Source organism: Staurois parvus, unplaced genomic scaffold (assembly GCF_062004578.1).
Source record: "Staurois parvus isolate SC_StPar_1 unplaced genomic scaffold, SC_StPar_1.0 ptg000682l, whole genome shotgun sequence".
In the NCBI taxonomy this organism is placed as follows: Eukaryota; Metazoa; Chordata; class Amphibia; order Anura; family Ranidae; genus Staurois; species Staurois parvus.
Genome location: NW_028318478.1, coordinates 10,720,302 through 10,744,248, shown reverse-complemented (window position 1 = coordinate 10,744,248; position 23,947 = coordinate 10,720,302). Strand labels below are relative to the sequence as shown.

Here is a 23,947-nt window from a genome sequence, read left to right as displayed (position 1 = left end):
ACTTTTAACATTTTTGAATTTCCTGCCGGCTTCGTCCCCGTACATCCCGTACATCCCAACGCTCTCAGGGAACGGAACCCGAAAGACAGATGCCGGCATCGGCTGGAGGAGATGGCCGGGGACACTGCAGGGGGGACATCGCGGGAGCGCAGGGCAAGGTAAGTGAAACAGGGATCCCGGAGCAACGCTGCAAGGTAATCCCGAGTTTAGCTCGGGGTTACCGCTTGTGGTACTGAAAATTTACCCTGAGCAACACTCAGGAATACTGCCAGGGAGGTTTAAATAGTTCACAGGTCTTAGGGAACTGCTAAAACCAATTCATCAGAGATCAGTGGGAAAAATGCTTCTCATATTGGCGGTTAGTGGGAAGAATACAACCTTTACACTGTTGGTCAGTATGCCATTCTTACAGGTAGATTAAAAAGATCATTGGTGCCATGTCGCTAACTCCGCCAATAGGTATTGGTCGTAGAACTATGCAGGCACCATCAAATGGAAAGTCAATCAGCCACAGTTCAAGGGACCCCTGGGCACCTTTGGAGGATCCTTGATTGAGAATGACAACTCTAGACTATTTCACTAGAGAATGAAGGAACAGCATGGTGGCTGTAAGCACTAGCAACAAACAAGAGACTAGGGAGTTGGATTAAATAGGTTGTTCGCTTGGCAAGGGAATTACCCCCAGAGCTTAGTGAATTTGTGAATTTTCCCTTGCAAAGAACATACAGTCACATTCAAGGAGAATAAAAAAGCAGCATTTTTGATTGCACATTTTTGGATGATGAAAGTCAACAGAGCATCACCTCATTCACTAAGCTCTAGGGATAATTCTCCAACTTCCTTGCAAAGTGAACAGTCTAATTGCCTTTAGTAAATCAACCCCTAGATTTCAGTCTTTAGCCATTACTAGACTGCTAACCACCTGATATAGGATCGGTTGCTAGTTTATAGCACATCATTGTCCTTTGTGTCCTATTAGTATATGTGTTCTTTTCGGGTTTATAAGCAGCACTTCTCTTGCACAATAGCTTCTTTAATAGCTGGTTAAAGGATGACACAAATAATATACATTGCTTAGTAAAACAGTGTCTTCTTATTTGTACATGCCTTTCACATACACAGTGAGGTCCTTGTTGCCTATTGGATTCAGTAAAAATAAATTGAAGCATATCCTGTTAAGGATCAAATCGGGGTGAGTTTGCTTTCATTTGAGAGAGAAAAAGAGAGAAACATGAATCACACTATGAACAATCTTTAATGTAAGTCATTATAAGTAATTCATTCATTACAGATCAGCAAAATTAGGACACTTTACGCTGCGGATTCAATCACAGCAATGGCAGAGCTTCATTTACATGAAACACTGGTCTTCTTATCTATCTGAGGCAGCTTCCAAACTAATAGTGTCTGTAGCTTGAGCAGTGTGTATTTTTCCAATGATTAAATAATATCCCTTTAATCTTCGGCTTTAATGCTGCAGTATTCTACAAGCTATACCACTAGGCAGTATTTTTTATAAGTAATTTCAAGACCTTCTAGGCAACAGATGTCCATATTATTGGATACCTTGCAATATAGTTTTCACATAAAACAGGTTATGAATGTATATGTTTTACTGTGCCTGATGCTCAGCTTTAATAGGAAAGCATGGATTAAGAGCGTATAAATATGCTTTCATAGAAAAAGTAGGTTCTTTGTCATGACTGTACTTATTTTAAATCCAGATTAAACCATTGAAAGATTAAAAGCAGTTCAATATAAAAGTCCGTCATGATTTTCATTAGCAGAAGTACTGCTGCCAAAAATAAACTGTCAAAAATAACAAAGAGGGGGGGATTTACTAAAACTGGTGCAGCTGTGCATGGTAGCCAATTAGCTTCTAATTTCAGCTTGTTCAATTAAGCTTTGGCATTAAAACCTGAGAGCTGATTGGTTTCCATACAGAATTGCACCAGATTTTGCACTCTCTAGTTTTAGTAAATTACCCCCTTAGCATCAAGTGGGTAATTCAAATTGTGTTTCTTTTTTTTAATGGGAAATCAAAAAAGAACATATTGGTTGTGAGGTCACAGAATTAGGGCATTAAGGTTCAATGAAAGATGTGTGACCCTTTAAACTTATAGGTTAACACGGCGCTGTGTTCACAGTTGAGTTAGCCATTTTGGTATATTGTTAGTCAAGCTATAATTTCACTAGGAACCAGTGCCATCACCAAGTACCAAAGAACATGGGGTTAATGTGATAAAAAGCACGAAAAAAAATGCAATTTAGCTTTTATCAATAGCCTTGAGTAGAAAATAAAATGAAATGAAAGATGTATTTCAGTTTTTATGGGTGATTGCTGTTTCCCCCGTGTTAAATCCTTGTTAAAGTGTTTTTATAGCCAAAACAACTATTTTTTATACTCTTTAAAAGACAGAGTACCTAGTAACCAGAATGTACCTTTTGCCTATCACTAGTTTGTTGTAAATTAATCAGGTGGTTACACAGCCCAACAAACAAAAAAAAATGTGTTCTTGGTGCCTTCCTTTTTAGACCCGTTCTTGGGGTTATTTGGGGGGCTGATTCAGAAAAGTGCATTGACTGGACTGCATCAAGTCTAGTCTCATAGATATAGTTGAATTTTTATAATTTTCTAGTAAATTTTTTAAAAGATCTTGCTGATCAACTTGTACTTCTGTTACCTAGTTTGTGTTTTTGCATACAAGTTAGCAGATATAGTGAGAGGAAACATTGGATTTTAAAGTGTACGTTATTAACTGTATTGCAGTTATGATCATATAGGAGGTGTGTATATTGCCACTCATATCATTTCATTTTTGAGCACCGTAGAGATTATGTCTTCCTTTTTATGTGTTTCTTTCATGCTGCAAGGAGATTAAATAAAACACTATACTAAAATATCCTGATTTTTTATGGGAAACCAGCATGAAGATTGGTATATGGCATTTATGCTGTATCTCAAAAACTAAGGCTGATAGGGAAATATTGGTGCCATTTTTGGAATCAGTGGGTTAGATATATCCAGGAACAGGTCTAACATTCGAGGCACCAAAATGTGTGTTGGCCTGTGTTATCATATCAGCCAACAAAATGGCTATTTTCTGATTATGTTAGATGACAGGTGCCATTTATCTGCAGTCTGTCTCCAAATAAACCTTCCAACCCACTGAAAGGGCAATTATTGAGTCTAGTGCAGGTATATTTATTTTGCTCCTTTCCTGGAACTGACAGAAGAAATACCCCCATACTTGTCTGCTAAATGACATACAAAGTAACAAGGCAGGCTTACATTGTTGCGCTGCGGTAATGCATGTACATTGATGCATGTTTCTCCACAAACTAACTTGAAATGTGTTAAGGCAGAAATTTTACTTCAGTGGGCTGCCTACTACACCAAATTGTACGTAAAAGTTTAATGTACTTTTCTTTTGTAATGCAGTGCACCATGCCACATGGAAGTACATTAATTATTTGTTGTGTTGCACATCAATGCATGCCCAATAGCAAAGTGAGTTGGGATTCAATTAAAGTGGAATTCCAGAATAAACCTAATTAGTGTTAAAAATGGCCCCTTCCCCCTCCTAACACATACACTATATTGCCAAAAGTATTGGGACACCCCTCCAAATCATTGGATTCAGGTGTTCCAATCACCTCCGTGGCCACAGGTGTATAAAATCAAGCACCTAGGCATGCAGACTCCTTCTACAAACATTTATGAAAGAATAGTTTGATCTCAGGAGCTCAGTGAATCCAAGCGTGGTACCGTGATAGGTTGCCACCTGTGCAATAAGTCCATCCATGAAATTTCCTTGCTACTAAATATTCCACGGTCAACTGTTAATGGTATTATAACAAAGTGGAAGCAACTGGGAACAACAGCAACTCAGCCACCAAGTGGTAGGCCATGTAAATGATAGAGTGAGGTCAGCACATGCTGAAGCTCATAGTGCGCAGAAGTCGCCAATTGTCTGCAGAGTCAGTAGCTGAAAACCACCAAAGTTCATGTGGCCTTCAGATTAGTACAACAACAGTGTGTAGAGAGCTTCATGGAATGGGTTTCCATGGCTAAGCAGCTGCATATAAGGCTTACATCACCAAGTGCAATGCAAAGCGTCGGATGCAGTGGTGTAAAGCATGCTGCCAATGGACTCTAGAGCAGTGGAGATGTGTTCTCTGGAGTGAGGAATCATGCTTCTCTGTCTGGCAATCTGATGGACGTGTCTGGGTTTGGCAGTTGCCAGAAGAACGGTACTTACCTGACTGCATTGTGCCAAGTGTAAAGTATGGTGGCGGGGGCTTATGGTGTGGGGTTGCTTTTCAGGGGTTGGGCTTGGCCCCTTAGTTCCAGTGAAGGGAACTCTCAAGGTATCAGCATACCTAGACATTTTGGACAATTTCATGCTCCCAAATTTGTGGGAACAGTTTGGGGATGGCCCCTTACTGTTCCAACATGACTGCGCACCAGGGCACAAAGCAAGGTCTATAAAGACATGGATGAGTGAGTTTAGGGTGGAGGAACTTGACTGGCCTACACAGCATCTTCATCTCAACCTGAAAGAACACCTTTGGGATGAATTAGAGTGGAGCCAGGCCTTCTCGTCCGACATCAGTGTCTGACCTCACAAATGCATTTCTGGAAGAATAGTCAAACATTCCCATATACACACTCCTAAACCTTGTGGACAGCCTTCCCAGAAGAGGCTGTTATGCTGCAAAGGGTGGGCCAACTCAATATTGAATCTTACGGACTAAGACTGGGATGCCATTAAAGTTCATGTGCATGTAAAGGCAGGCGTCCCAATACTTTTGGCAATATAGTGTATGTTGACTAAACTGTGTTAAAAAGATGTACTGTATATACTTACCTGTTTTCAGCTCACTCCAGTGCGGTCACGTGATCTAGCTCCCATATGTCAGCCAGCGGTGGCTACTTGGGAGAGGAAGAAGCATTGACAATTGATGAGCCATGGGAGCCTATGTGTGACGTCACTGCTCCAGGCTTTACCAGCCATTGTTGAATGTTCAATCCCTGCAGCCGCTGCTGGATGACACAGGAGAGATCATGCGACCGAACTGGAGCAGTCTGAAAATAGGTAAATATATGCATCTTTTTTACACAGGTTGGTTAGAATATGTGACAAGGGGGGGAATTTTTAAGGCTTCTTGAGTTTACGATGGAATTCCACTTTAAGAATGAATGGTACCGCAGAGCACCAACATACAACACTCACATTGTTGTTCATTACCGCAGTGCAAAAGTGTGAACCGAGTGGAGATGGGCAGTAAAATGACTGAGTCTCCCTTTGCCACCTCCTACATCTGGGGTATGCTAAGAGCACCAGAGGGTTTCTCTAACTTTCATTATTTCATCCTGCAATGCAGTAGTGCTTTTCCATTGTCTTGTTGTTTTATTAGAATTTTGTGTATTCATTGCACTGCCTGAATACTGCTTTGTCCTGTTTCGCACTCAGTAATTAATTCTGATGTTCTCTTTGCCTCTCTGTTTCTTCACTGACTGTTTGTTTCTAATGCATTTTCTGACAAGGATATGCTGCATTGTGAATCCGCAGACATGATGGGAGACTTCCAAGCTCAGCAGGTGCGTAAGTACATAACATTTGTCAACAGATGCAGTTTTTGGGGACAAGTCGCTGGCTATGTGTGCTGATTTAAAACTGTATTCCTTGTTTGAGTTAGATCTCTGGGAATTAAAAGGCTGTTTAACGTAGCTGTACATTTGCAAATGAAATACTGGGGTGATATATAAATAATTTTTTTACCAAATATATTACTTGGCATATCATAACTGTATGGGGCAGAAAAACTATAAAATCTCCTTTGAGGACATGTCCTAGGGGTAGAAGATGGTCATATTTTGAACTTGTGGTCTTTAGAATTATTTTTTTGTTTTTGTTATCTAAGAACATCATCTTTCTTTTCGGAAATATGCTTCTTTAAAGTGTTACTAGATAAATGACGAAAAACTGGGTATTACATGATATTAGTCTCACTTTATACCATCCCATGTATGAATTGCTGTGTTATTATTCTGCATTTTTTAAAAAAATTATCATGGCATGAACGGGATCATTTAAGTTCCATGGTAACAAAGAAAACAATGTGGAGGTTGTCGGCGATCTTACCATATGTTCTTCATTTGGTGACGTAGTATGTTTTCTCTAATACCAGGTTATTAAAGCCACAGCATGATGGAAGTGGTCTGAACTGACTGCTAATATTTTGTATGTGCATCTAGGTGCAAGGCAGGATTCCATGCCATTTGTGCCTCTTGAGTTTAGTGGGTTTGACTATGCAATGGCCAAACCATCTACTCACAAAGCCCTTGCTAATGACAACTTAATCTGCTAGCACTTAGCAAACGTGTCTGCTCACAGATGTATTCACTAAGTTCACTCTGGGGTTAGAAACAACTCTCTCAGAGCCGACAATCTTCAGATTCAGATTTTAACGATTTATAAAATAACACTTTAAGTGCAAGCTAAACTAGAACTAAAGGAAAACACAAAATTGTCAATTTAGTGCACACATACGTTCATCATTTATAGAAAAAAAACACATTTTATTGTTTAAACTGTGTTGCACCTAATTAACTCTGATTAGATGACTTAATTAGATTTCCATTATTTCCTGCATCCCCAATTGCATTTTAAATATGTCTGACAATGGGATTGCATTCATTGACTGCTGAAATGAGAAAAAAGGCAAAAAGAAGAGGAAAGAAAGAAGAGGAAAGATAGAAGAATCCAACTGGCAGCTACCATAGATATTGACTTTAGATTCAAGGGCCCCTTGTGTTGCCCCCTAATTAGAAAACTTAATAGGAACCTTGAAATGCATATCGGTTCACCAGAGTGGTCACTCATTGAATTTGACTGGCACACTAATTCCCTGCTATATGCATTTCTTTGTGTAAAGGCAGTGTTTTGTATGAGACCTTGGTACCGATTGGCTGCTTAGGCAAAGGCAGGGAATCAATATCTCTGCTTCACAAAGAACTCCCCTCAACCAATGTGAAGAAGTGGAAGTAGTGAAGAATGAGAGTCCTGTTTGGAGCCCGGAAGACCTCTCCAGCAAACAGGTGGAAGAGCATTTAGGCAGTTTTGAGGCTTATTGTGGGAAGTGAATTTGTGTCTAAAGAAATGAAAATGGAGATTTGTGTGGTTATGCTGTATTCCAACTTGGTTAGCTCTGTCCCAGTGATATTTCAGTACTGTATAGCCCCACCTCCCAAAACTTAAAGCACTTTGCTTTGTTGACTTCCATGCCATTCAGCAATGTAGCATACATACCAAAAATCAAAAGTTAACAAAAAAAAAAAAAACAGCAGGCATGTCTATACTAAACTGAAAAAGATATTTGGATACAAATTGATAACAATATTCATTTTTAGTTGTCAGTGATTTTTCAGTGTGTTTGAAACAATGAACACATTCTTACAGAGGATGCATCTTGAAAATGTTTGCACATTCTGCAAAAGATCTGCAGCCATTTACACTGCTGAGCTGTGCATTTTAGAGAAAGTAAGTGTAGTTTTTGCATGCAATGTGAGCTATCACATTCCCAACATACACTCACCGGCCACTTTATTAGGTACACCTTGCTAATAGCAGGCTGGACCCCCTTTTGCCTTCAGAACTGCCTTCATTCTGCATGACATAGATTCGACAAAGTGACAACAAGGTGTTGGAAGCATTCCTCTGAGATTTTGGTCCATATCAACATGATAGCATCACGCAGTTGGCACAGATTTGTCGACTGCACATCCATGATGCGAATCTCCCGTTCTACCACATCCAAAAGGTGCACTATTGGATTGAGATCTGGTGACTGTGGAGGTCATTGGAGTACAGTGAACTCATTCTGATGTTCAAGAAACCAGTTTGAGATGATTTGAGCTTTGTGACATTATTGCATTATTCTGCTGAAAGTAGCCATCAGAAGATGGGTACACTGGCACCCAGTGTGGTCTTCTGCTACTGTAGCCCATCTGCTTCAAGGTTTGACACATTTTTCGTTCAGAGATGGTATTCTGCATACTTTGGTTGTAACGAGTGGTTATTTGAGTTACTGTTGCCTTTCTATCATCTCGAACCAGTCTGCCCATTCTCCTCTGACCTCTGACATCAACAAGGCATTTTTATCCACACAACTACCTCTCACTGGACCATTTCTCTTCTTCTGACCATTCACTGTAAACCCTGGAGATGGCTGTGCATGATAATATCAGTAGACCAGCAGTTTTTGAAATACTCAGACCAGCCCGTCTGGCACCAACAACCATGCCATGCCATCCCCTTTCTTCCCCATTCTGATGCTCGGTTTGATCTTCAGCAAGTCGTCTTCACCACGTCTAGATGCTTAAATGAATTGCTGCCATGTGATTGGCCGATTAGCAAATTGTTTTATCAAGCAATTGAACAGGATTACCCAATAAAGCGGCCTGTGAGTGTATATGAATCACCTTTTTCCTATGACATTTTCTAATAGAAGCGAACCATGGTAAAGGAATGTGTGTGACTGTGCTGCCAACAGGGCAGTAAAGTAGGCAGCTATTTATATTGTTTAATCTTTGGACACTTTTCTACTCGGGAAGCACTTTGCAGATCAGTCTGTTGTACATTTAATTGTAAATTCCGCCAAGTTTAAATCCCCAGTTTAAAGGAGATTTACAGTTTTTAAATCTTTCCATTAAAGCATCTGACAGCTTCACAAGGACCAGTGTGAGTTGTCTACATTGCTGTTGGCATAAAACATTACTGATGAATGAATTTAAAGCCACTCTACAATGGTGATAATTAGGTTAAGTCTGGCCATACATTACACAATTTTCTTGAGATTTTTGCTTTAGATTTACCAAAAAACATATAATATGAGGTCAAACCTAAATGACACTTTCAATTGTATCCAATTAGACAGGTCCTTGCACTACATAGTTGAAGGTAAATCCAATGGAAATTGGGAATAAATTGGACAGAAAATTGTATAGTGTATGGCCAGCCTAAGGGTCGACATCGGTCATGTATGAGCAATCTATGTGTGATCATACAGACAGATTTCTTACGGTGAGGGATATGCCTGACCTCTCTTCATTTGTATAGGGAGTGTTTGGCCTTTTAAATTGAGTGAAGGACTATATACCTAGGTAGTTTTTCCATTCATGTGTATAGGTTGGCAGCTGCACATGAGCAGTACAGTTGATTGGCTCCATTTGTCTCCTAGATTGTAAGCTCGAAAGAGCATGGCCCTCGAACCCCTCGTGTATCACATTGTATTGTTACTGTACTGTCGCATGTCCTGTCCCCCTTTGTAATGTACAGCACTGAGCGAACTGTTGGCACTTTATAAATACTGTATAATAATAATAATAATAATAATAATTTGTTAAAAAAAATACTGTCCAGCACTGCACAACCTGAAAGTGATTCTTTACTTTTATATTACGCTTACACTTGAATGTAAGTACTGCACACAACTTTTACCTGAGTTTCTGCAGTCCCAGTGATTACAAGTATGATGGTCTCACCGTCCTCCTACATGCAATAGCATGAGAGTTTAATCCCCAGGCCAAAATGCTGTCCAGAAAAAAAGGTACCTAACCCTATGTAAAATTCAAGTAGGCTGAACTGGAATTTTACACTTTGCTCTGGCTTGTCAACTCAACAGCTTATGGGAAGGCTTTAATAAAGCTGTTGCTTGACCCTACATTTACTGTAGGGCTCCATCCACACTAGCATTTTTTTAAGCTCCTAGAAGCTATTTTCAGCAAATTGTTTTCTGCTTCGAGAAGCTAAATAGTGTTGTCCTATGTGTCCATGCACACTACTTTAGGCTATTAGCATTTTTTGAGCTTCAGCGTCTAGGAGCTGAAAAAAAAAATAGTTTTTTTATGCAGCATTTTTCCAGCAGAAAAACCACTAAACACTCTGAAACGCTCGTAAACGGTGCTAAATTCTACTAAAACGCTCCTAACAGATTTTTTTTTCCCTCTATATGTACTGTAAAAATGGTAATAAAACACTAACGCTCCTAAACGCTCTTAAACGCTTTTGAACACTACTAAGAGCTCATTCACTCTGGACTTATTTCTAACTCTTGCCAAACGCCCCTATAGTGTCTGACAGGCGTTAGGCGTTTAGGAAGCATTTTAATGCTCCTCAAATGTTCCCCAAATGCTCTATGCGTGTTTTTGAGGTGTTTGATAGGCGTTTGCCAAGCGTTAAAACCGCACCACAAACGCCTATAATGAAGTTTAATGGTATTAATGCTTTGCAAACGCCTCACAAATGCCCCACAAACTTGTGCCAGGCGTTTGAGGAGCGTCACCATAGACTTGAATGGGAGGCTTCAACGCCTGCTGATTCAACATGAGTCATCAATTTTGCCGCGACGCTAACGCTTCAGTGTGAACAGCGCTGTGTGCTGCCCTGTGCAGAATTTTTATAGGCATTTGAGAAGTGTAAAAAATGCTTCACAAACGCTTGTCTAATGCCTGCTAACAACGCTAGCCTAAAACACTACTAAAATGCTGCTTAAAAAAACACTATTACCAGCTTTTTTTAATCCAGCGTTTTCCCCAGCTAAAAAAAAAATCCTAGTGTGCATGGAGCCTAAACCTTCCTCTCAAACTCTACAAAAAAAATAAATACAGATGAACTAAAAACATGAAATAATAAGTCAGCACCAGGGGCGGACTGACCATTCGGAAACTCGGGCACTGCCCGAGGGCCCGGGGTCAGTAGGGGGCCCCATGAGATGCCCCTGGTACCTTTCGTAGGCTTTTTTGGGTGTGGCTTGAGTGTTGGAGAGTACACAGGGGCCCCATGATCCCCTATTGCCCGGGGGCCCCATGAGTTGTCAGTCCACCCCTGGTCAGCACTAACCACAATCAAATGACCAGATGCGTGCAATAAGTGTACATATACAATACACAAATCAGATAAATAAACTTGATTGCAGCGCTTAAAATAACTACATGTAAAATTATAATTCAGTGTCCACAAATGTATGTGAATAATTACACCTCAGTGTTCCAACCTATAATGTGAAGAATTCACAAAAATATAAAACAGTATTATCTTCCAGCTTTCACCAAGCAATTGGAAAAACACCATCTGTGTCAAACCTTCACCATATGGTAAAATTCCAAACTCACCACAAAGATATGCTGTCTAACATTAGAACAGCAATGAGAACTTTTTTAATATGGTTCCCCCATGGCTGTCTTCTCTCCACAGATGATGGGATGAGATGACTCCACTCCACCAGGGGTCAGTGCCAATGTTTGCATCCACACAGAGTCATCCACCATAAATAAATGCTCATAGTGTAGTCATTTTAATCATAGTCCTCAGTATAAATAACAAAACACATCCACCATAAAAACTCTTCAACACAACACCAACCTGGGCTCAAAATACAACCAAACCGCTCTCTTCGATCCTTCCAAGACCTTCTGCTCTCTAGTTCCCGTGTCACCTCCTCCCATGCTCGCCTCCAGGACTTCTCCCGAGCTTCTCCCATCCTATGGAACTCTCTACCCCAATCTGTCCGGCTGTCTCCTAATCTATCCACCTTTAGACGATCCTTGAAAACCTTTCTCTTTAAAGAAGTCTATCCTGCTTCTACCTAGTATAGGTCTGCATTTCTGAATATGTACGTTTTATGAGGGTTGGAGGTTGACCTTTAATGCTAGCTGCCTATTTCGTTCTACCTAGCGCTCGTATACCAATTATTGCTTCTACTTAGTAAACCGCCATTTATTTCCTCCATCAGCTCATCCCCCACAGCTATTACCTTTTGTATCGCTCAACCCTTCCTCCTAGATTGTAAGCTCTAACGAGCAGGGCCCTCTGTTTCCTCTTGTACCAAATTGTATTGTAACTGTAATGTCTACCTTCATTTTGTAAAGCGCAAACTGATGGCGCTATATAAATCCTGTATAATAATACAGTAATGCTGCTTTGCAAACTTACATAAGGAGCCACCAGACCTGCGGGGAATGGTGGCGCGACCTCTTTGCCTTTACAACACTGCTCAATGCCGTTTCACACCACACGTCTTCAGGAGGCTCCTTCATTGACAGTGCATTTGACCTGCAGTTAACATTTACTTTCTTCTAGTGCAGTGGTTCTCAACCTTCCTAATGCCGCGACCCTTTAATACAGTTCCTCATGTTGTGGTGACCCCCAACCATAAAATTATTTACCCAGTAATTATAATTTATGAAGTATCGTTTTACCTTCAGTACGGCTGCTTTCTACACAGTAGCTGCTTTCAACACAGTAGCTGCTTTCAACACTGTAGCTGCTTTCTACACAGTAGCTGCTCTTTACACATTCGGAAATATGTGTTTTCTGATAGTCTTAGGTGACCCCTGTGAAAGGGTCTTTCGACCCCCAAAGGGGTCACGGCCCACAGGTTGAGAACCACTGTTCTAGTGGGTCTTGCATTCCCATAGACTTGTGTGGGAATGCAGAACCTACTTGAAGCAAACAAGAACCTGTCAACACAGGCCCTAATTGTATTTCTTTTTTTAAAGAAGACTTGCTAGCTGGAGAATATTCAGCCTAATCATCAAACTAATCTTCAGCCCCGGCAACAAACAAAAATAAAGAATAAAGCTAAACAGCAGCAAATAACTTTTTTGAAGTGTAGATCAGTCTGGTCCAGTGATTTTGGCTTGTGTTGGTGCATTCCATCTGTGCTGTTGAATAATTTCATCTCTCCCATAAAAGCCACAATAAATAGATGTAAAGAACTTTTTCTCATGTTTATCTTCAATACCGGAATGTTAATTAGCAGTTACTTCGTTGTCACCTTTCTGGCAAAGCTGTCACACAGTTTATACTTGTGCAATAAATGTCATTACTGGCGGCCTGTGATTAAACATGGCCTTCCGAGGTGTCTGAGAAGTCAGGCCAGGAAGCCTAGACTTGTTTTAATAGCATGTCCTGCCAAGTGAGAAAATTTTAAAAATAAACCATAAACAGGTGGAGGGCAGATGTGAGGCCTTTTCCAGACATAATAGAAGAAATGCCAGCATTTTAAGCAAAATGTGAGAAAATTGAGGCAGGAAAAATCTTCCCACTTTGAAGTGGGAATCTGAAGAAGTGTGGAAACAGTTCAGCCCCATATGGAAGAAAAATATATTTGAAATATATTTTAAAAATATTCTTCCCAAATATATTGACATATATTTGAAATGCTACAATTTTGGCCATATTCAATATATTTAAAAATATATTTCATTAAATATGTATGTTTATACTCTATGTTGAAATGCGTTTTTATTACAAAAATATCTAAAAAATATTTAAAAAAATAAATTTCAAATATACTGTATGTCTTTAACCGCCTCCCACCTGCCATATAAGGAAATTACGGGCGCAAGGCGGATCTCTCGTTCTGGGAGGACGTCATATGACGTCCTCCCACTCTAACCGTGCGTGTGCGCCCCCGGGGGCACACAGCGCGGCAATCGTTGGTGAGCTATGTCCCTGGGATACAGCGGATCACCGATCAATGAAAAGAGCCGAAGACATCGGCTCTATCATGTGATCAGCTGTGTCCAATCACAGCTGATCGCATATAAATAAGGATCACACTTTCCTCACGCTGACAGCTCAAGAGGAAAGAAGAGCCGGTAATCGGTGTTCCTCAGAGGGGACATCTACACTGATCATCAGGGCACTGATGATCAATGTGCCCTGATGATCAGTGTAGCCCCATCAGTGCCACCTGTCAGTGCCCATCAATGCCACCTGTCAGTGCCCATCAGTGCCACATCAAAGCCACATATCGGTGCCCACCTGAGCTGCCTTTCAGTGCCACCTATCAGTGCCAGTCAGTGCCACCTATCAGTGCCAGTCAGTGGCGCCTATCAGTGCCCATCAATGCCGCCTATCAGTGCCACCTAACAGTGCCAGTCAGTGGCGCCTATCACTGGCAGTCAGTGACACCTATCAGTGCTGCCTATCAGTGCCATATATGAGTACTGCCTTTCAGTGCCCATCAGTGATGCCTGTCAATGCCCATCAGTGCCACCTGCCAGTGCCTCCTCATCAGTGCCCATCAGTGCTGCCTATCAGTGCCCATCACTGCAGCCTCATTAGCTCACATCAGTGAGGGAGAGAAATCACTTATTTACAAAATTTTATCACAGAAACTAAGAAAAAACTTTTTTTTCAAAAATTTCAGTTGTTTTTGGTTTGTTTAGCAAAAAATAAAAAACCCAGAGGTGATTAAATACCACCAAAAGAAAGCTCTATCTGTCTCTCAAAAATTATAAGAATTTCATATGGGTACAGTGTTGCCCTGTAGGCAAGTGGTTAAAAATACAAATCTACATTTTTGGAATGCAGTTACAAATATATTTTTTTTAAATATATCATGTGGTTATTTTTAAAAATAAAAATTAAAAAAGGGGGGAAATTTTTTTAGAGAGCACAGAAGATTTTTTTATGGCTAATAAGGATCGAATCAGGCACCTTGTGTTTTCTCTTAAGCAGGACTTTTACTATATAAAAGTTCATAACTGGACACCACAGGTTCGCTTTTATTTTATTTTTAATGCTACAAACATCCCACCCACCATTTGTTCAGGTGCACCACACTACTTTCATCTTTGCAGTGTTTTCAGTGCTGCTCCTGTCCTCCAGGTTTTCTGTTGGTGGTTCTATACAGATCATCATATAATATTTAAATATATTGGGTCTTATGCAGAAGCCATAGCAGCCCACATGGCTGAGATGGGGTCTGGAGGCGAAAGGGGTTGTGGAGGTAATTTAAACAGAAAATCTGGGTGCATGTGAAGATAACACATAGCCAACACTGTACAGTATTATTAAGAATTACCAAGGTTGCTAATGACACTGACACCCTTTACCCCTGTTGACATTTCCAGTGGAGAAGAACTGACATCAGACATACAGGAGGATACTTGAGAATAACTGCTAGTCACAGATTCCCATTGCAGGTTATGCAGTAAGGAGAATGTGCTGAGCTGTCCTAATAGTGTAGATAGATCTTCTGGTCATCCCGGCCAGCACTGAAAGTACCCTGTAATCCTAATGAAGTCTTCCCCAAGATATAAAAAAATCAGCTAAAAGTTGACAAATTTTTGTAGATTAGGGAAAAACACAAAGAGGTTTGCCTTAGAGTTATAGAATAATTGTGTGTAGAAGTAATAACAATTATGTCCTAATATAGAATATTTTGATGGCAGTATAACCAATTAGCTAACAGTTTAATCATCCACGTTTATTTTTCTCAACAAATGTGAGTCTGATTGGTGGTTTCAGAGCAAAACTGACTATTTATACACTAGGACCCTTATTTCTAAAGTTGCAGCTCTCTTATTGTTCATACTTTCATAGTTTTAATTTCTAAAGCAAAATATATGTTTCCTAAATTAAAAAACATTGCAGTTAATTCTTTGCTGTGAAGTAAATATTTTACAACTATGCAATAACTACTTTGCATATGAATATGCATTGAATCAACTGGACAGAAATAAAAATTACAATTCATGATGTGTAAGGGTCAATTTACTAAAGACAAATAAGCTGCTCACTTTGTACATTGCAAGGGAATTTGTCCCAGAGCTTAGTAAATGCAAACAAACAAAAAAAACCAATTACATGCAAGGTAAAAAAAAAAAAGCATTTTTGTTTGCAGATAATTGGATGATGGAAATCACCAGAGTTTAGCCTCATTCACTAAGCCCTGGGGCAATTTTCTTTGCAACTTCCCTTGCAGAGTGAACAGTCAATTTGCCTTTAGCAACTCAACCCCAGAGAAATTAAAAAAAATACAAAAAGGTTGTATGGAATGATTAAAAACAGAAAATAATAAATGATTAATATGTGCTTGGGATGACATGCATATACATTGCAGCACAATGTTGCTGAGCCTCTACATATCTACGAGCCAGCAAACAGTGGTGGGGAACTTAGCACAGTTTAGTATCTAGAGAGGACTGGCAGACATGTATATTAACACACAACAATGTGACTGAATTGACGCATATGCCCATGTGTTTTTAAACCCAGGTACATGTGTTTTCATTGATTTCTAGGAAAATAATTGTACGTTAAAACTGTGAATTGTGAATGGACCCTCATGTCATGCTAGCTCTACCATCATCTGTAGCACAGTGGCTAAATGGTTAGCACGTCTGCCTAGTAGTACTAGGGTCGTTGGTTCAAATCCCAACCATGCCACCACCTGCCTGGAGTTTGCATGTTCTCTCTGTGCCTGCGTGGGTTTACTCCAGGTACTTCACTTTCCTCCCTCACTCCAAAGACATGCTGGTAGGTTAATTGGATCCTGTCTAAATTATCCCTAGTATGTGTATGTATGAATGTAAATTAGGGACCTTAGATTATACACCCCTTGAGGGTTAGGGGACTGATGTGAATGTACAATATATATATGTAAAGCGCGGCATAAATTAACGGTGCTATATAAGTACCTGTAATAAATAAAAATAAGGATATCTGCCTTCATGCATTCCTGAACTTCTACGATCACATTAACTAGTAATATTATTTCACCTCTGATTCAGTGAAGGGATACAGAAAACATTCACCATGAACGCATCTCATTTTCAGAGTTGAGAAATGTTTTTGATATAGAGTTGGTAAAAACTGAAATGTTTTTTCTATATCTGAGAACCAGATTCTTCCTTTCATTTTACAAGATTCAGGAAATGACGATTAAAATATGATTGGTTTCTATAAACAATGAAGACACTTCTCCCCCCATAGCTGTATCATTGCAGAGCCCCATAAGACTTTATGACCTGTATATGTTAAAATTCTCCAGAAATGCAATGTTTGTCACACAGTCCAGTAGTAATACTTTTCGTTTTTCTTCAGAGCAGTAATGTTCCCATGACCTTGGGTTAGAGGGCCTTCTAAGTTGGAAACATCATCAGATTATTTATACCATGCCAGACACATTTTTCTGTAACAGTATTAGAGAAGCTTTGAAAACAATTTCAAATTCCTCAGTGGGGGGGGGGGGGGGGGGGTCAGTTTTGTTAACTGACCTTGGTGAATTTAAATGATAGAATTAAAACTGTAAAATATTTTTATTCCAGGCTTTTCATCATTTTTCATCAGCGCAATCATTTTAAATGATAGCGTCATAAATAGTCTGTATTTTATTAAGCTGCATTTGTATTCCTGTTTTGTTTTATCTCATCAGATTTGTTCCATTCTTCATTTTATTATGAGATTTTATGCTTAGGATTTTGCATAATCACATTTACATCAAGTTAGTGTTGGCGTTGTTCTGTTTAGGTGAGAAGAAGTTTAGTATTCGTAAATCTTGCATTTTTTGTTGTCTTTCTGTGAAAACTATACACTCACAGGCCACTTTATTAGGTACACCTGTTCAATTGCTTTGAAACACAAATTGCTAATCAGCCAATCACATGGCAGCAACTCAGTGCATTTAGGCATGTAGACATCGTGTAGGTGACTTGCTGAAGTTCAAACCGAGCATCTAAATGGGGAAGAAAGGGGATTTAGGTGACTTTGAACGTGTCATGGTTGTTGGTGCCAGACAGGCTGGTCTGAGTATTTCAAAAACTGCTGATCTACTGGGATTTTCACACAATACCATCTCTATGGTCTACAGAGAATGGTCCGAAAAAGAGAAAATATCCAGTGAGCAGCAGCTGTGTGGATGAAAATGCCTTGTTGATGTCAGAGGTCAGAGTAGAATGGGAAGACTGGTTGCTGCGACATTCAGATGGTAGGGTCAGAATTTGGTGTAAACATGAAAGCATGGATCCATCCTACCTTGTATCAATGGTTCATGCTGCTGGTGGTGGTGTAATGGTGTGGGGGATATTTTCTTGGCACTAGCAAAGTATACCCAATAAAGTAGCCGGTGAGTATATCGTTTTTTATTGATATAATTTATCAAGTCATATTTGTTAAAACCGAAGGGAAGGAAAGAAAACAAAAACTAAAAATAGTGTCATGTACTTGATTGTAGACTGAAATGACGAGGTCGGCCTCACTTGTGTTACTATCCCTGACCCCACTGGAGGTGGAACAGAGGGTGTCTAGGGACCAGGGGGACAAGAGCGCCAGTAGATGTTGTTTGCAGCTCTTGCAGCTGGAGACTTTGGAAGACTGATGAACCTCCGATTCAGGCACAGTAGTAATATGCAGAGCTGGTATGGTAGATCGCCAGGTGTGCACCAGAGCAAGGCAGGAAGCTGGGATGGGAGACAGGAGCAATGTCATAGGAATAGCCGGGGTCATCAACGGGCGGACAGCGAGGTACCAAATCATAAGCAAGCCATAGTCAGGAGCAGAGCCGAAGTCAGGAACAAGTATCAAGCAGCAGAGGAATCAGAGTCAGGTTAGGAACAAGCCGGGTCAGCAACAAGGAAATCACACAGGAACCAGCAGGAAACGGGGAACAGCTGAAGACCAGTCAGCACTCAGCACAGGCAGAGGCACCTTTTAAATAGTCCCTCTGGCGCCAATCTTCACCATGCGTGTGCACGTGCATGTGCGTGATCGTGCATTTCTGTGCACATGCGCACGTCTATTCACCAGCCGTCGCATTTATAGACTGGGGTCCCCCGAAGTCTAACTGCATTTGAGGGCAGGTTCTGTATGATGCTAAGGCTGCCTTCCAGAGCCTCATTTCAAGAAAAAGCCAGCTATTGGCTATGACTTAAGGGTGGACATGGTAAGGAGGCAAAGGCCAGTTGGACTATGGGGGGCCCTTTTACAAGAATAGTGTACATTTTTTACTGGCAGCAAAAAGGGCGATAAGCACACCTTAATTGGCTTTTGATTTTAGGTCTACTTTAAAGTGGGGCCTAGAACCAATGTTAACAGCCTTGAGTAACAGAAAGGTTAAAATATGTAAGCTGGCCATAGCCAGACAGCAGGCTGAAAAAAAACAAAGAAGCAGTCCTCCATCCACAGAAATGAGGTGTGTGGAGGACATCCCTCTGCTGAGACATTGGGTTGGATTTACTGAAGGCACATAGACTGAGTTGCTTCGGAGATTAGTAAATGTGATGAAGCTCAGCTGACTTCTATCATCCAATAATGTGCATGTAAAAGTCCTGTTTTTTTTTTATTTTCCTTGCATCTGTTTGGGTGTTCTTTGCAAAGTGAAGCTTCATCTCATTTACTAAGCTCTGGAGCAACAGCACTTGCAGAATGCAAAGTCTATTTGCTTTTATTAAATCCACCCCATTGTGTTCTGACAGCAGGACTCTTCACTGTCAGAATACATTGATCAGTGGCCGAAGCTGATGATCAACAAAAGTTTTACAACTTTCCCATTCAACAGAAGTTGATCTAATGATTGACTTCTGCTGAACCGGGATTGCCACACATGGATTGAAATTCGGTTGGCCGGTGCTGAATGGGGCCAAATGTTATTCCATCTATGGCCAGCTTTGCATTTCCTGTAGAAAATGCTGCCCCAGTCATCCTCAAGTGCTGGTTAACATATGATCATAGGACAATGCAAAGAATCTTATACCCTAAATGTTTTTTATGTTTGTTCCTGCTCCTTGCACTACATCATTTTGACTGAGAGCAAAACCTTTCATTAAATAGAACAAAGATTCCTTTCTTGCTCTATGGGAGCTGAATTTTTTCTTGTTTAATTATGAAATACTTACAAGAAGGAGTATCTAATGCAGGAAGCTATTCAATTTCTGTTTTCTGTGTATGGCAGAAGGATGAAAATGCCATAAAAAGTTAGTTTATTTCTAAGGACCTGTAGCTTTATTAAAATGAAAACACAATTACCATATAGCTATTTAAGATAAAACATTGCTTACTACTTTTAAGCCATTGGCATGCTATGCTTATACAAATGACATTGGGTAATGTAGTATGCGGTCCCAAAAATTACTGCTGAAGATGCCATTCTAATTATTGAATTATTACCGAACATGGATCAAAATGCCAGTGGAAAGTAACAGTGCTTGACCTGTCTATTCAGTCATTTCAAAACAATGAATAAGCATGCTTTAGCTATTAGAACTAGAGGCAGAGTGGTTATAATATGTCCAGTATTTTGGGATTTTTTGACACATTGTAATGATCTTGTCTTTCGCGGGGTGTGACTTGAACACTATAGGTGTAGATATTTGTATTCAAATTACAACTGAAATACTGTATATCGAAATCTGGAAATTGGATTTGTCCTGCAGAGGGCAGCAACACAATTTAAATGTCATCCGTTTGGAGGCATTAACAAGGACAAGGATGATGCATAGTTCTCATTTTTAAAAGGGTTTTGCAGCTATATATTACTCATCTTTAAAAGAGCACTGTGCAGCTTCTTGCTGAATTAGGACCGCGTTGTTGAGCCTGTATAGTGAAGGACTAAGGACATCAATATACCATAAGCACATATACTCCAAGTAACTAGTATCCTTGCCAGGAAAAAGTTCTTGATCAACACACTTTGCAAAATTAAATACTTCCAGTCTGACCAGTGAAGGCATATTTTTTGATTACATCATATGATACCCTTTGTTTGAGGAGTCTGGCAGAAGGCACAATGGGGGAGCTTTACCAGAACTGTTGCACACTGAATCTGGTGTAGCTGTGCATAGTAACCAATCAGCTTCCAGGTTTTATTGTGAAAGCTCAAATGAACAAGCTGAAGTTAGAAGCTGATTGGTTACCATGCACAGCCATGCCAGATTCTGAGTGCTCTAGGTTTTAATAAATCTCCCCCAGTGAAAAAAATGTAATGGGTATTATAAGGAATCATAGCAATGCCTCTTATTGTCATGGCCTAAGGTTTTTTACCGAATGACTTTAGACAAAAAAAAAAGCTACAACAGTATCCACCTACAAACAAATCAGTCTTTTTTTTTACAATCGTTGATGGCACTATTAACCCTCAGTGATAATTTTTTATACTGATCCCATGATTATAGAAGTTAAAGTGTCCTTTTTTGAACTTGTACCTACAGGCAAGCCTATAATAAGGCCTACCTGTAGGTACAGTGAATATCTCCTTGTGGTGTTTAGGAGGTATTCACACTGGATGCAGGTGGTGACGTCACTGGAACATGCACCATAAACCATGACTCCCATGCGCATTTGCGGGGGTGACATCATTGCGGCTCAGCCATTCAAAGGACCGGAGCCAATGAACCTGGAAGGAACCTGGAAGATGGAAGCCCTGTCAGCAGTGACACTGCACCGCTGGAGGGCTTCATTTTAAGTATTTCATAATGTGCTAGCATGCAATGCATACTAGCAGATTATGCCATTACCTTGCAGGGGATTTCTATTTTTAAATGCTGTGGTTTACTACTGCTATAAAAAAGAATGTGTTGATCAAATGATCCTAAGTCCTCACTTATGATGATTCCCTGCAAGGTAATGGCAGAATCTGCTAGTATGCATCGCATACTAGCACATTATGCCATTACCTTGCAGGGGATTTCTATTTTTAAATGCTGTGATTTACTACCGCTTTAAAAAAGTGTCGATAAAGTGATCCTATGTCCTCACTTATAATGATGTGTCACAGAAGTAATAAACGGTTTTTATTTTTTTCTCCTCCTATATTGACAACAGAGTTGTACTTTAAAAAAATGCTCGCCTGCCCAGCGAATCCAGCACTGTCTGGTGTAAGCCGCCATCTTCTGATGTCATGAGAAGGTTGGCTGTCTTCTCTGGGTTCTTTGATTCAGCCCCTTGTACTTTTGCAGTGTGGTGGAATTTGGCGCATGCATAGTGCAGAAAAGATTGGCATGTAGCTTTCTGGGATGCGTGGCATCAATGTCTGAGGAGGCTTTGATGGGTTGGGGATGCCATTTTCATACAGGCATGAAACCCAGTAGTGGGAGGCCAGAACTTGCTGTGAAAGTACCTAACCCCACCAATAAAAAAGTAATATTCCATTGTCTAAGTTGAGTAGGGGGATCATGGAAAGCCATAAAAGTGGATGAAGGTCCGCTTTAAGATGTTGACATGCTGGGTTGAACACTTATATGTTGGCAATGTTGTCTTGATCATACTCTATGTTCAATGTATGCTCTTTTATAAAAGAGGTCTGTCCTGAAAAAAGGCATATTTACAAGACATAAAATTAGACAGCAGGCTGGGCTCTCCTTCTTACCTGAATATTACAGATTAATGCTCTTGGAATGTAGACTGTGTTTTCTTTCCTGGCCGGTACACAAGGAGGCTATTGTCTTCTCTCCCTCTGTATTTACACTGTGTATGACAAACCCTACTGCTACAGTGCAGTGGCTGAAATATTTGCTGTCTCCTCCTTTTGTTCACTTTAATACACTCACTAAATATATTAAAGAGCCGCTCTCACCTAGGGCATAATAGAAATGCTGCCTAAAATGTCAACGTTCTTCGTAATATCATATCTATGGAAATAAGGACTTCACTGTGCAATTCTGGTACACTCATTTTGCAATGTTCCTTTAGAAGGAATGTTTGAATGCTGTAGTTGTTTGTTTTATTATTTCTACAGTAAAGGACATTTAATGTGTATCTAAACCATGGTTCCATGGAACCCCATGGTTCTCCCAGAAGTTGCTGGGGGTTCCTTAAGCAATGAACAATTTCTGCCTCTCAGGTAAGTTCCCACTAACTCCATTGATCTTTCTAGCAATCTGTAAGGGGGGATTCTTCCCAATGATGACAAGTGTAAGGAGCATTCTTCCCACTGACCATCACACTAATGTATCATGAGTTGTAGTAATTTTTGGCACGGGTTCCCTTAGACTGGAAAGTTATTTCAAGAGTTCCTCTGTGTTGAAATGTTGAAAAAGACTGCTCTAAACCCCAAAAAACGAATGTGATGTGTTACAGCTCACCAGTCTTTGGCTGATATGCCTGCATTTGTTTTCTTTTTTTGCTTTATTTTCCCCTGGTAGTCCTGCAGATAACACACTTCCAGAGCTCACCGCCTGACTGTGTATCAGAGAGTTCTGCATACACGCCATTTGCAGTCTTCAGACATAAATTCAGAATACTGGCAATTAAGTCCTCATGCACACTTGACGTTTTTACAGCGGCTGTTTTTGGCTGTTGAAGTTTTTTTCTACAACCAGTTAACCCCCCAGCATGTTATCCTATGTGTCCATGCACACATAGACTGTAATCAACCCTTTTTGGCTGGGACGTTTTTTGGCTGGAAAAAAACCCAGGACTAGTGGGTTTCTAGAGGAGTTTTTTAGCTGTAAAAATGTTCTAATGCTGAAAAACGCAGTAAAACGAGGTAAAACACCGCAAACCGGCATTTTTGGACGTTTTATTTTTGCGTTTTACGCGGTATAAAGAAAAAAAGCTAAAATACACAAACGCGGAAAAACACAGCTGAAAGGCGGCAAAACGCCGCTAAATGCTAATGTAAAAACACTAAAAAAAGCTGAAAAACTCTACTCTACACACCTAACGTTACCAGCGTTATCAAAACGTCCAGTGTGCATGAGGACTAAGGCCGGCCATACATGGGTCGAAAAGCGACCGATTTTTAGTCCGAAAATTGGACCTAAGAATAATCAGCCAATTCTCGGTCTGTTAGTGGGTCAATGGCACCGGCCGATTTTCGGGGTTCCTCCCCTTTTCAGTGATCGGGCATGTTGGAAAATTGGTGAAAAACTACTGATTTTTGACTCAATGATGGTCAAATCGTACGATCGTTTTTTTTAAAAGAATATGCGCATGAGCCGTGACCTGGAAGGAACAGAAGTTTTGCATGTTATATGGGGTGAACTTTATGACTTGATTGGCCGATTTTCTAAATCAATGGTGACACCGTCGGATTACCGAGCAAACAACGTTTCCGATTTTCGAACGAAAAATCGTTTGCAATTCGAACCATGTATGGCCTGCATAAAGGATAAGTTCACCTTTGGAAACATGTTACATGTTCTACCCGTTCA

The 23,947-nt window shown here is 40.2% G+C and overlaps 1 protein-coding gene across 7 annotated transcripts in view; it reads left to right on the top strand.

Moving 5' to 3' along the window:
- TJP1 (tight junction protein 1) overlaps positions 1–23,947 on the top strand; it is a 492,978-nt gene that overhangs the window by 72,949 nt on the left and 396,082 nt on the right. For 5 of the 7 annotated variants that reach the window (XM_089652457.1, XM_089652454.1, XM_089652452.1 and 2 more), the window contains exon 3: positions 5,552–5,605. The exons of the other annotated variants lie outside the window; for them this stretch is intronic. In XM_089652457.1, coding sequence (XP_089508583.1) covers positions 5,552–5,605 — 54 coding nt within the window. The remainder of the gene's footprint in view (positions 1–5,551; positions 5,606–23,947) is intronic. 7 annotated transcript variants of the gene reach the window in all.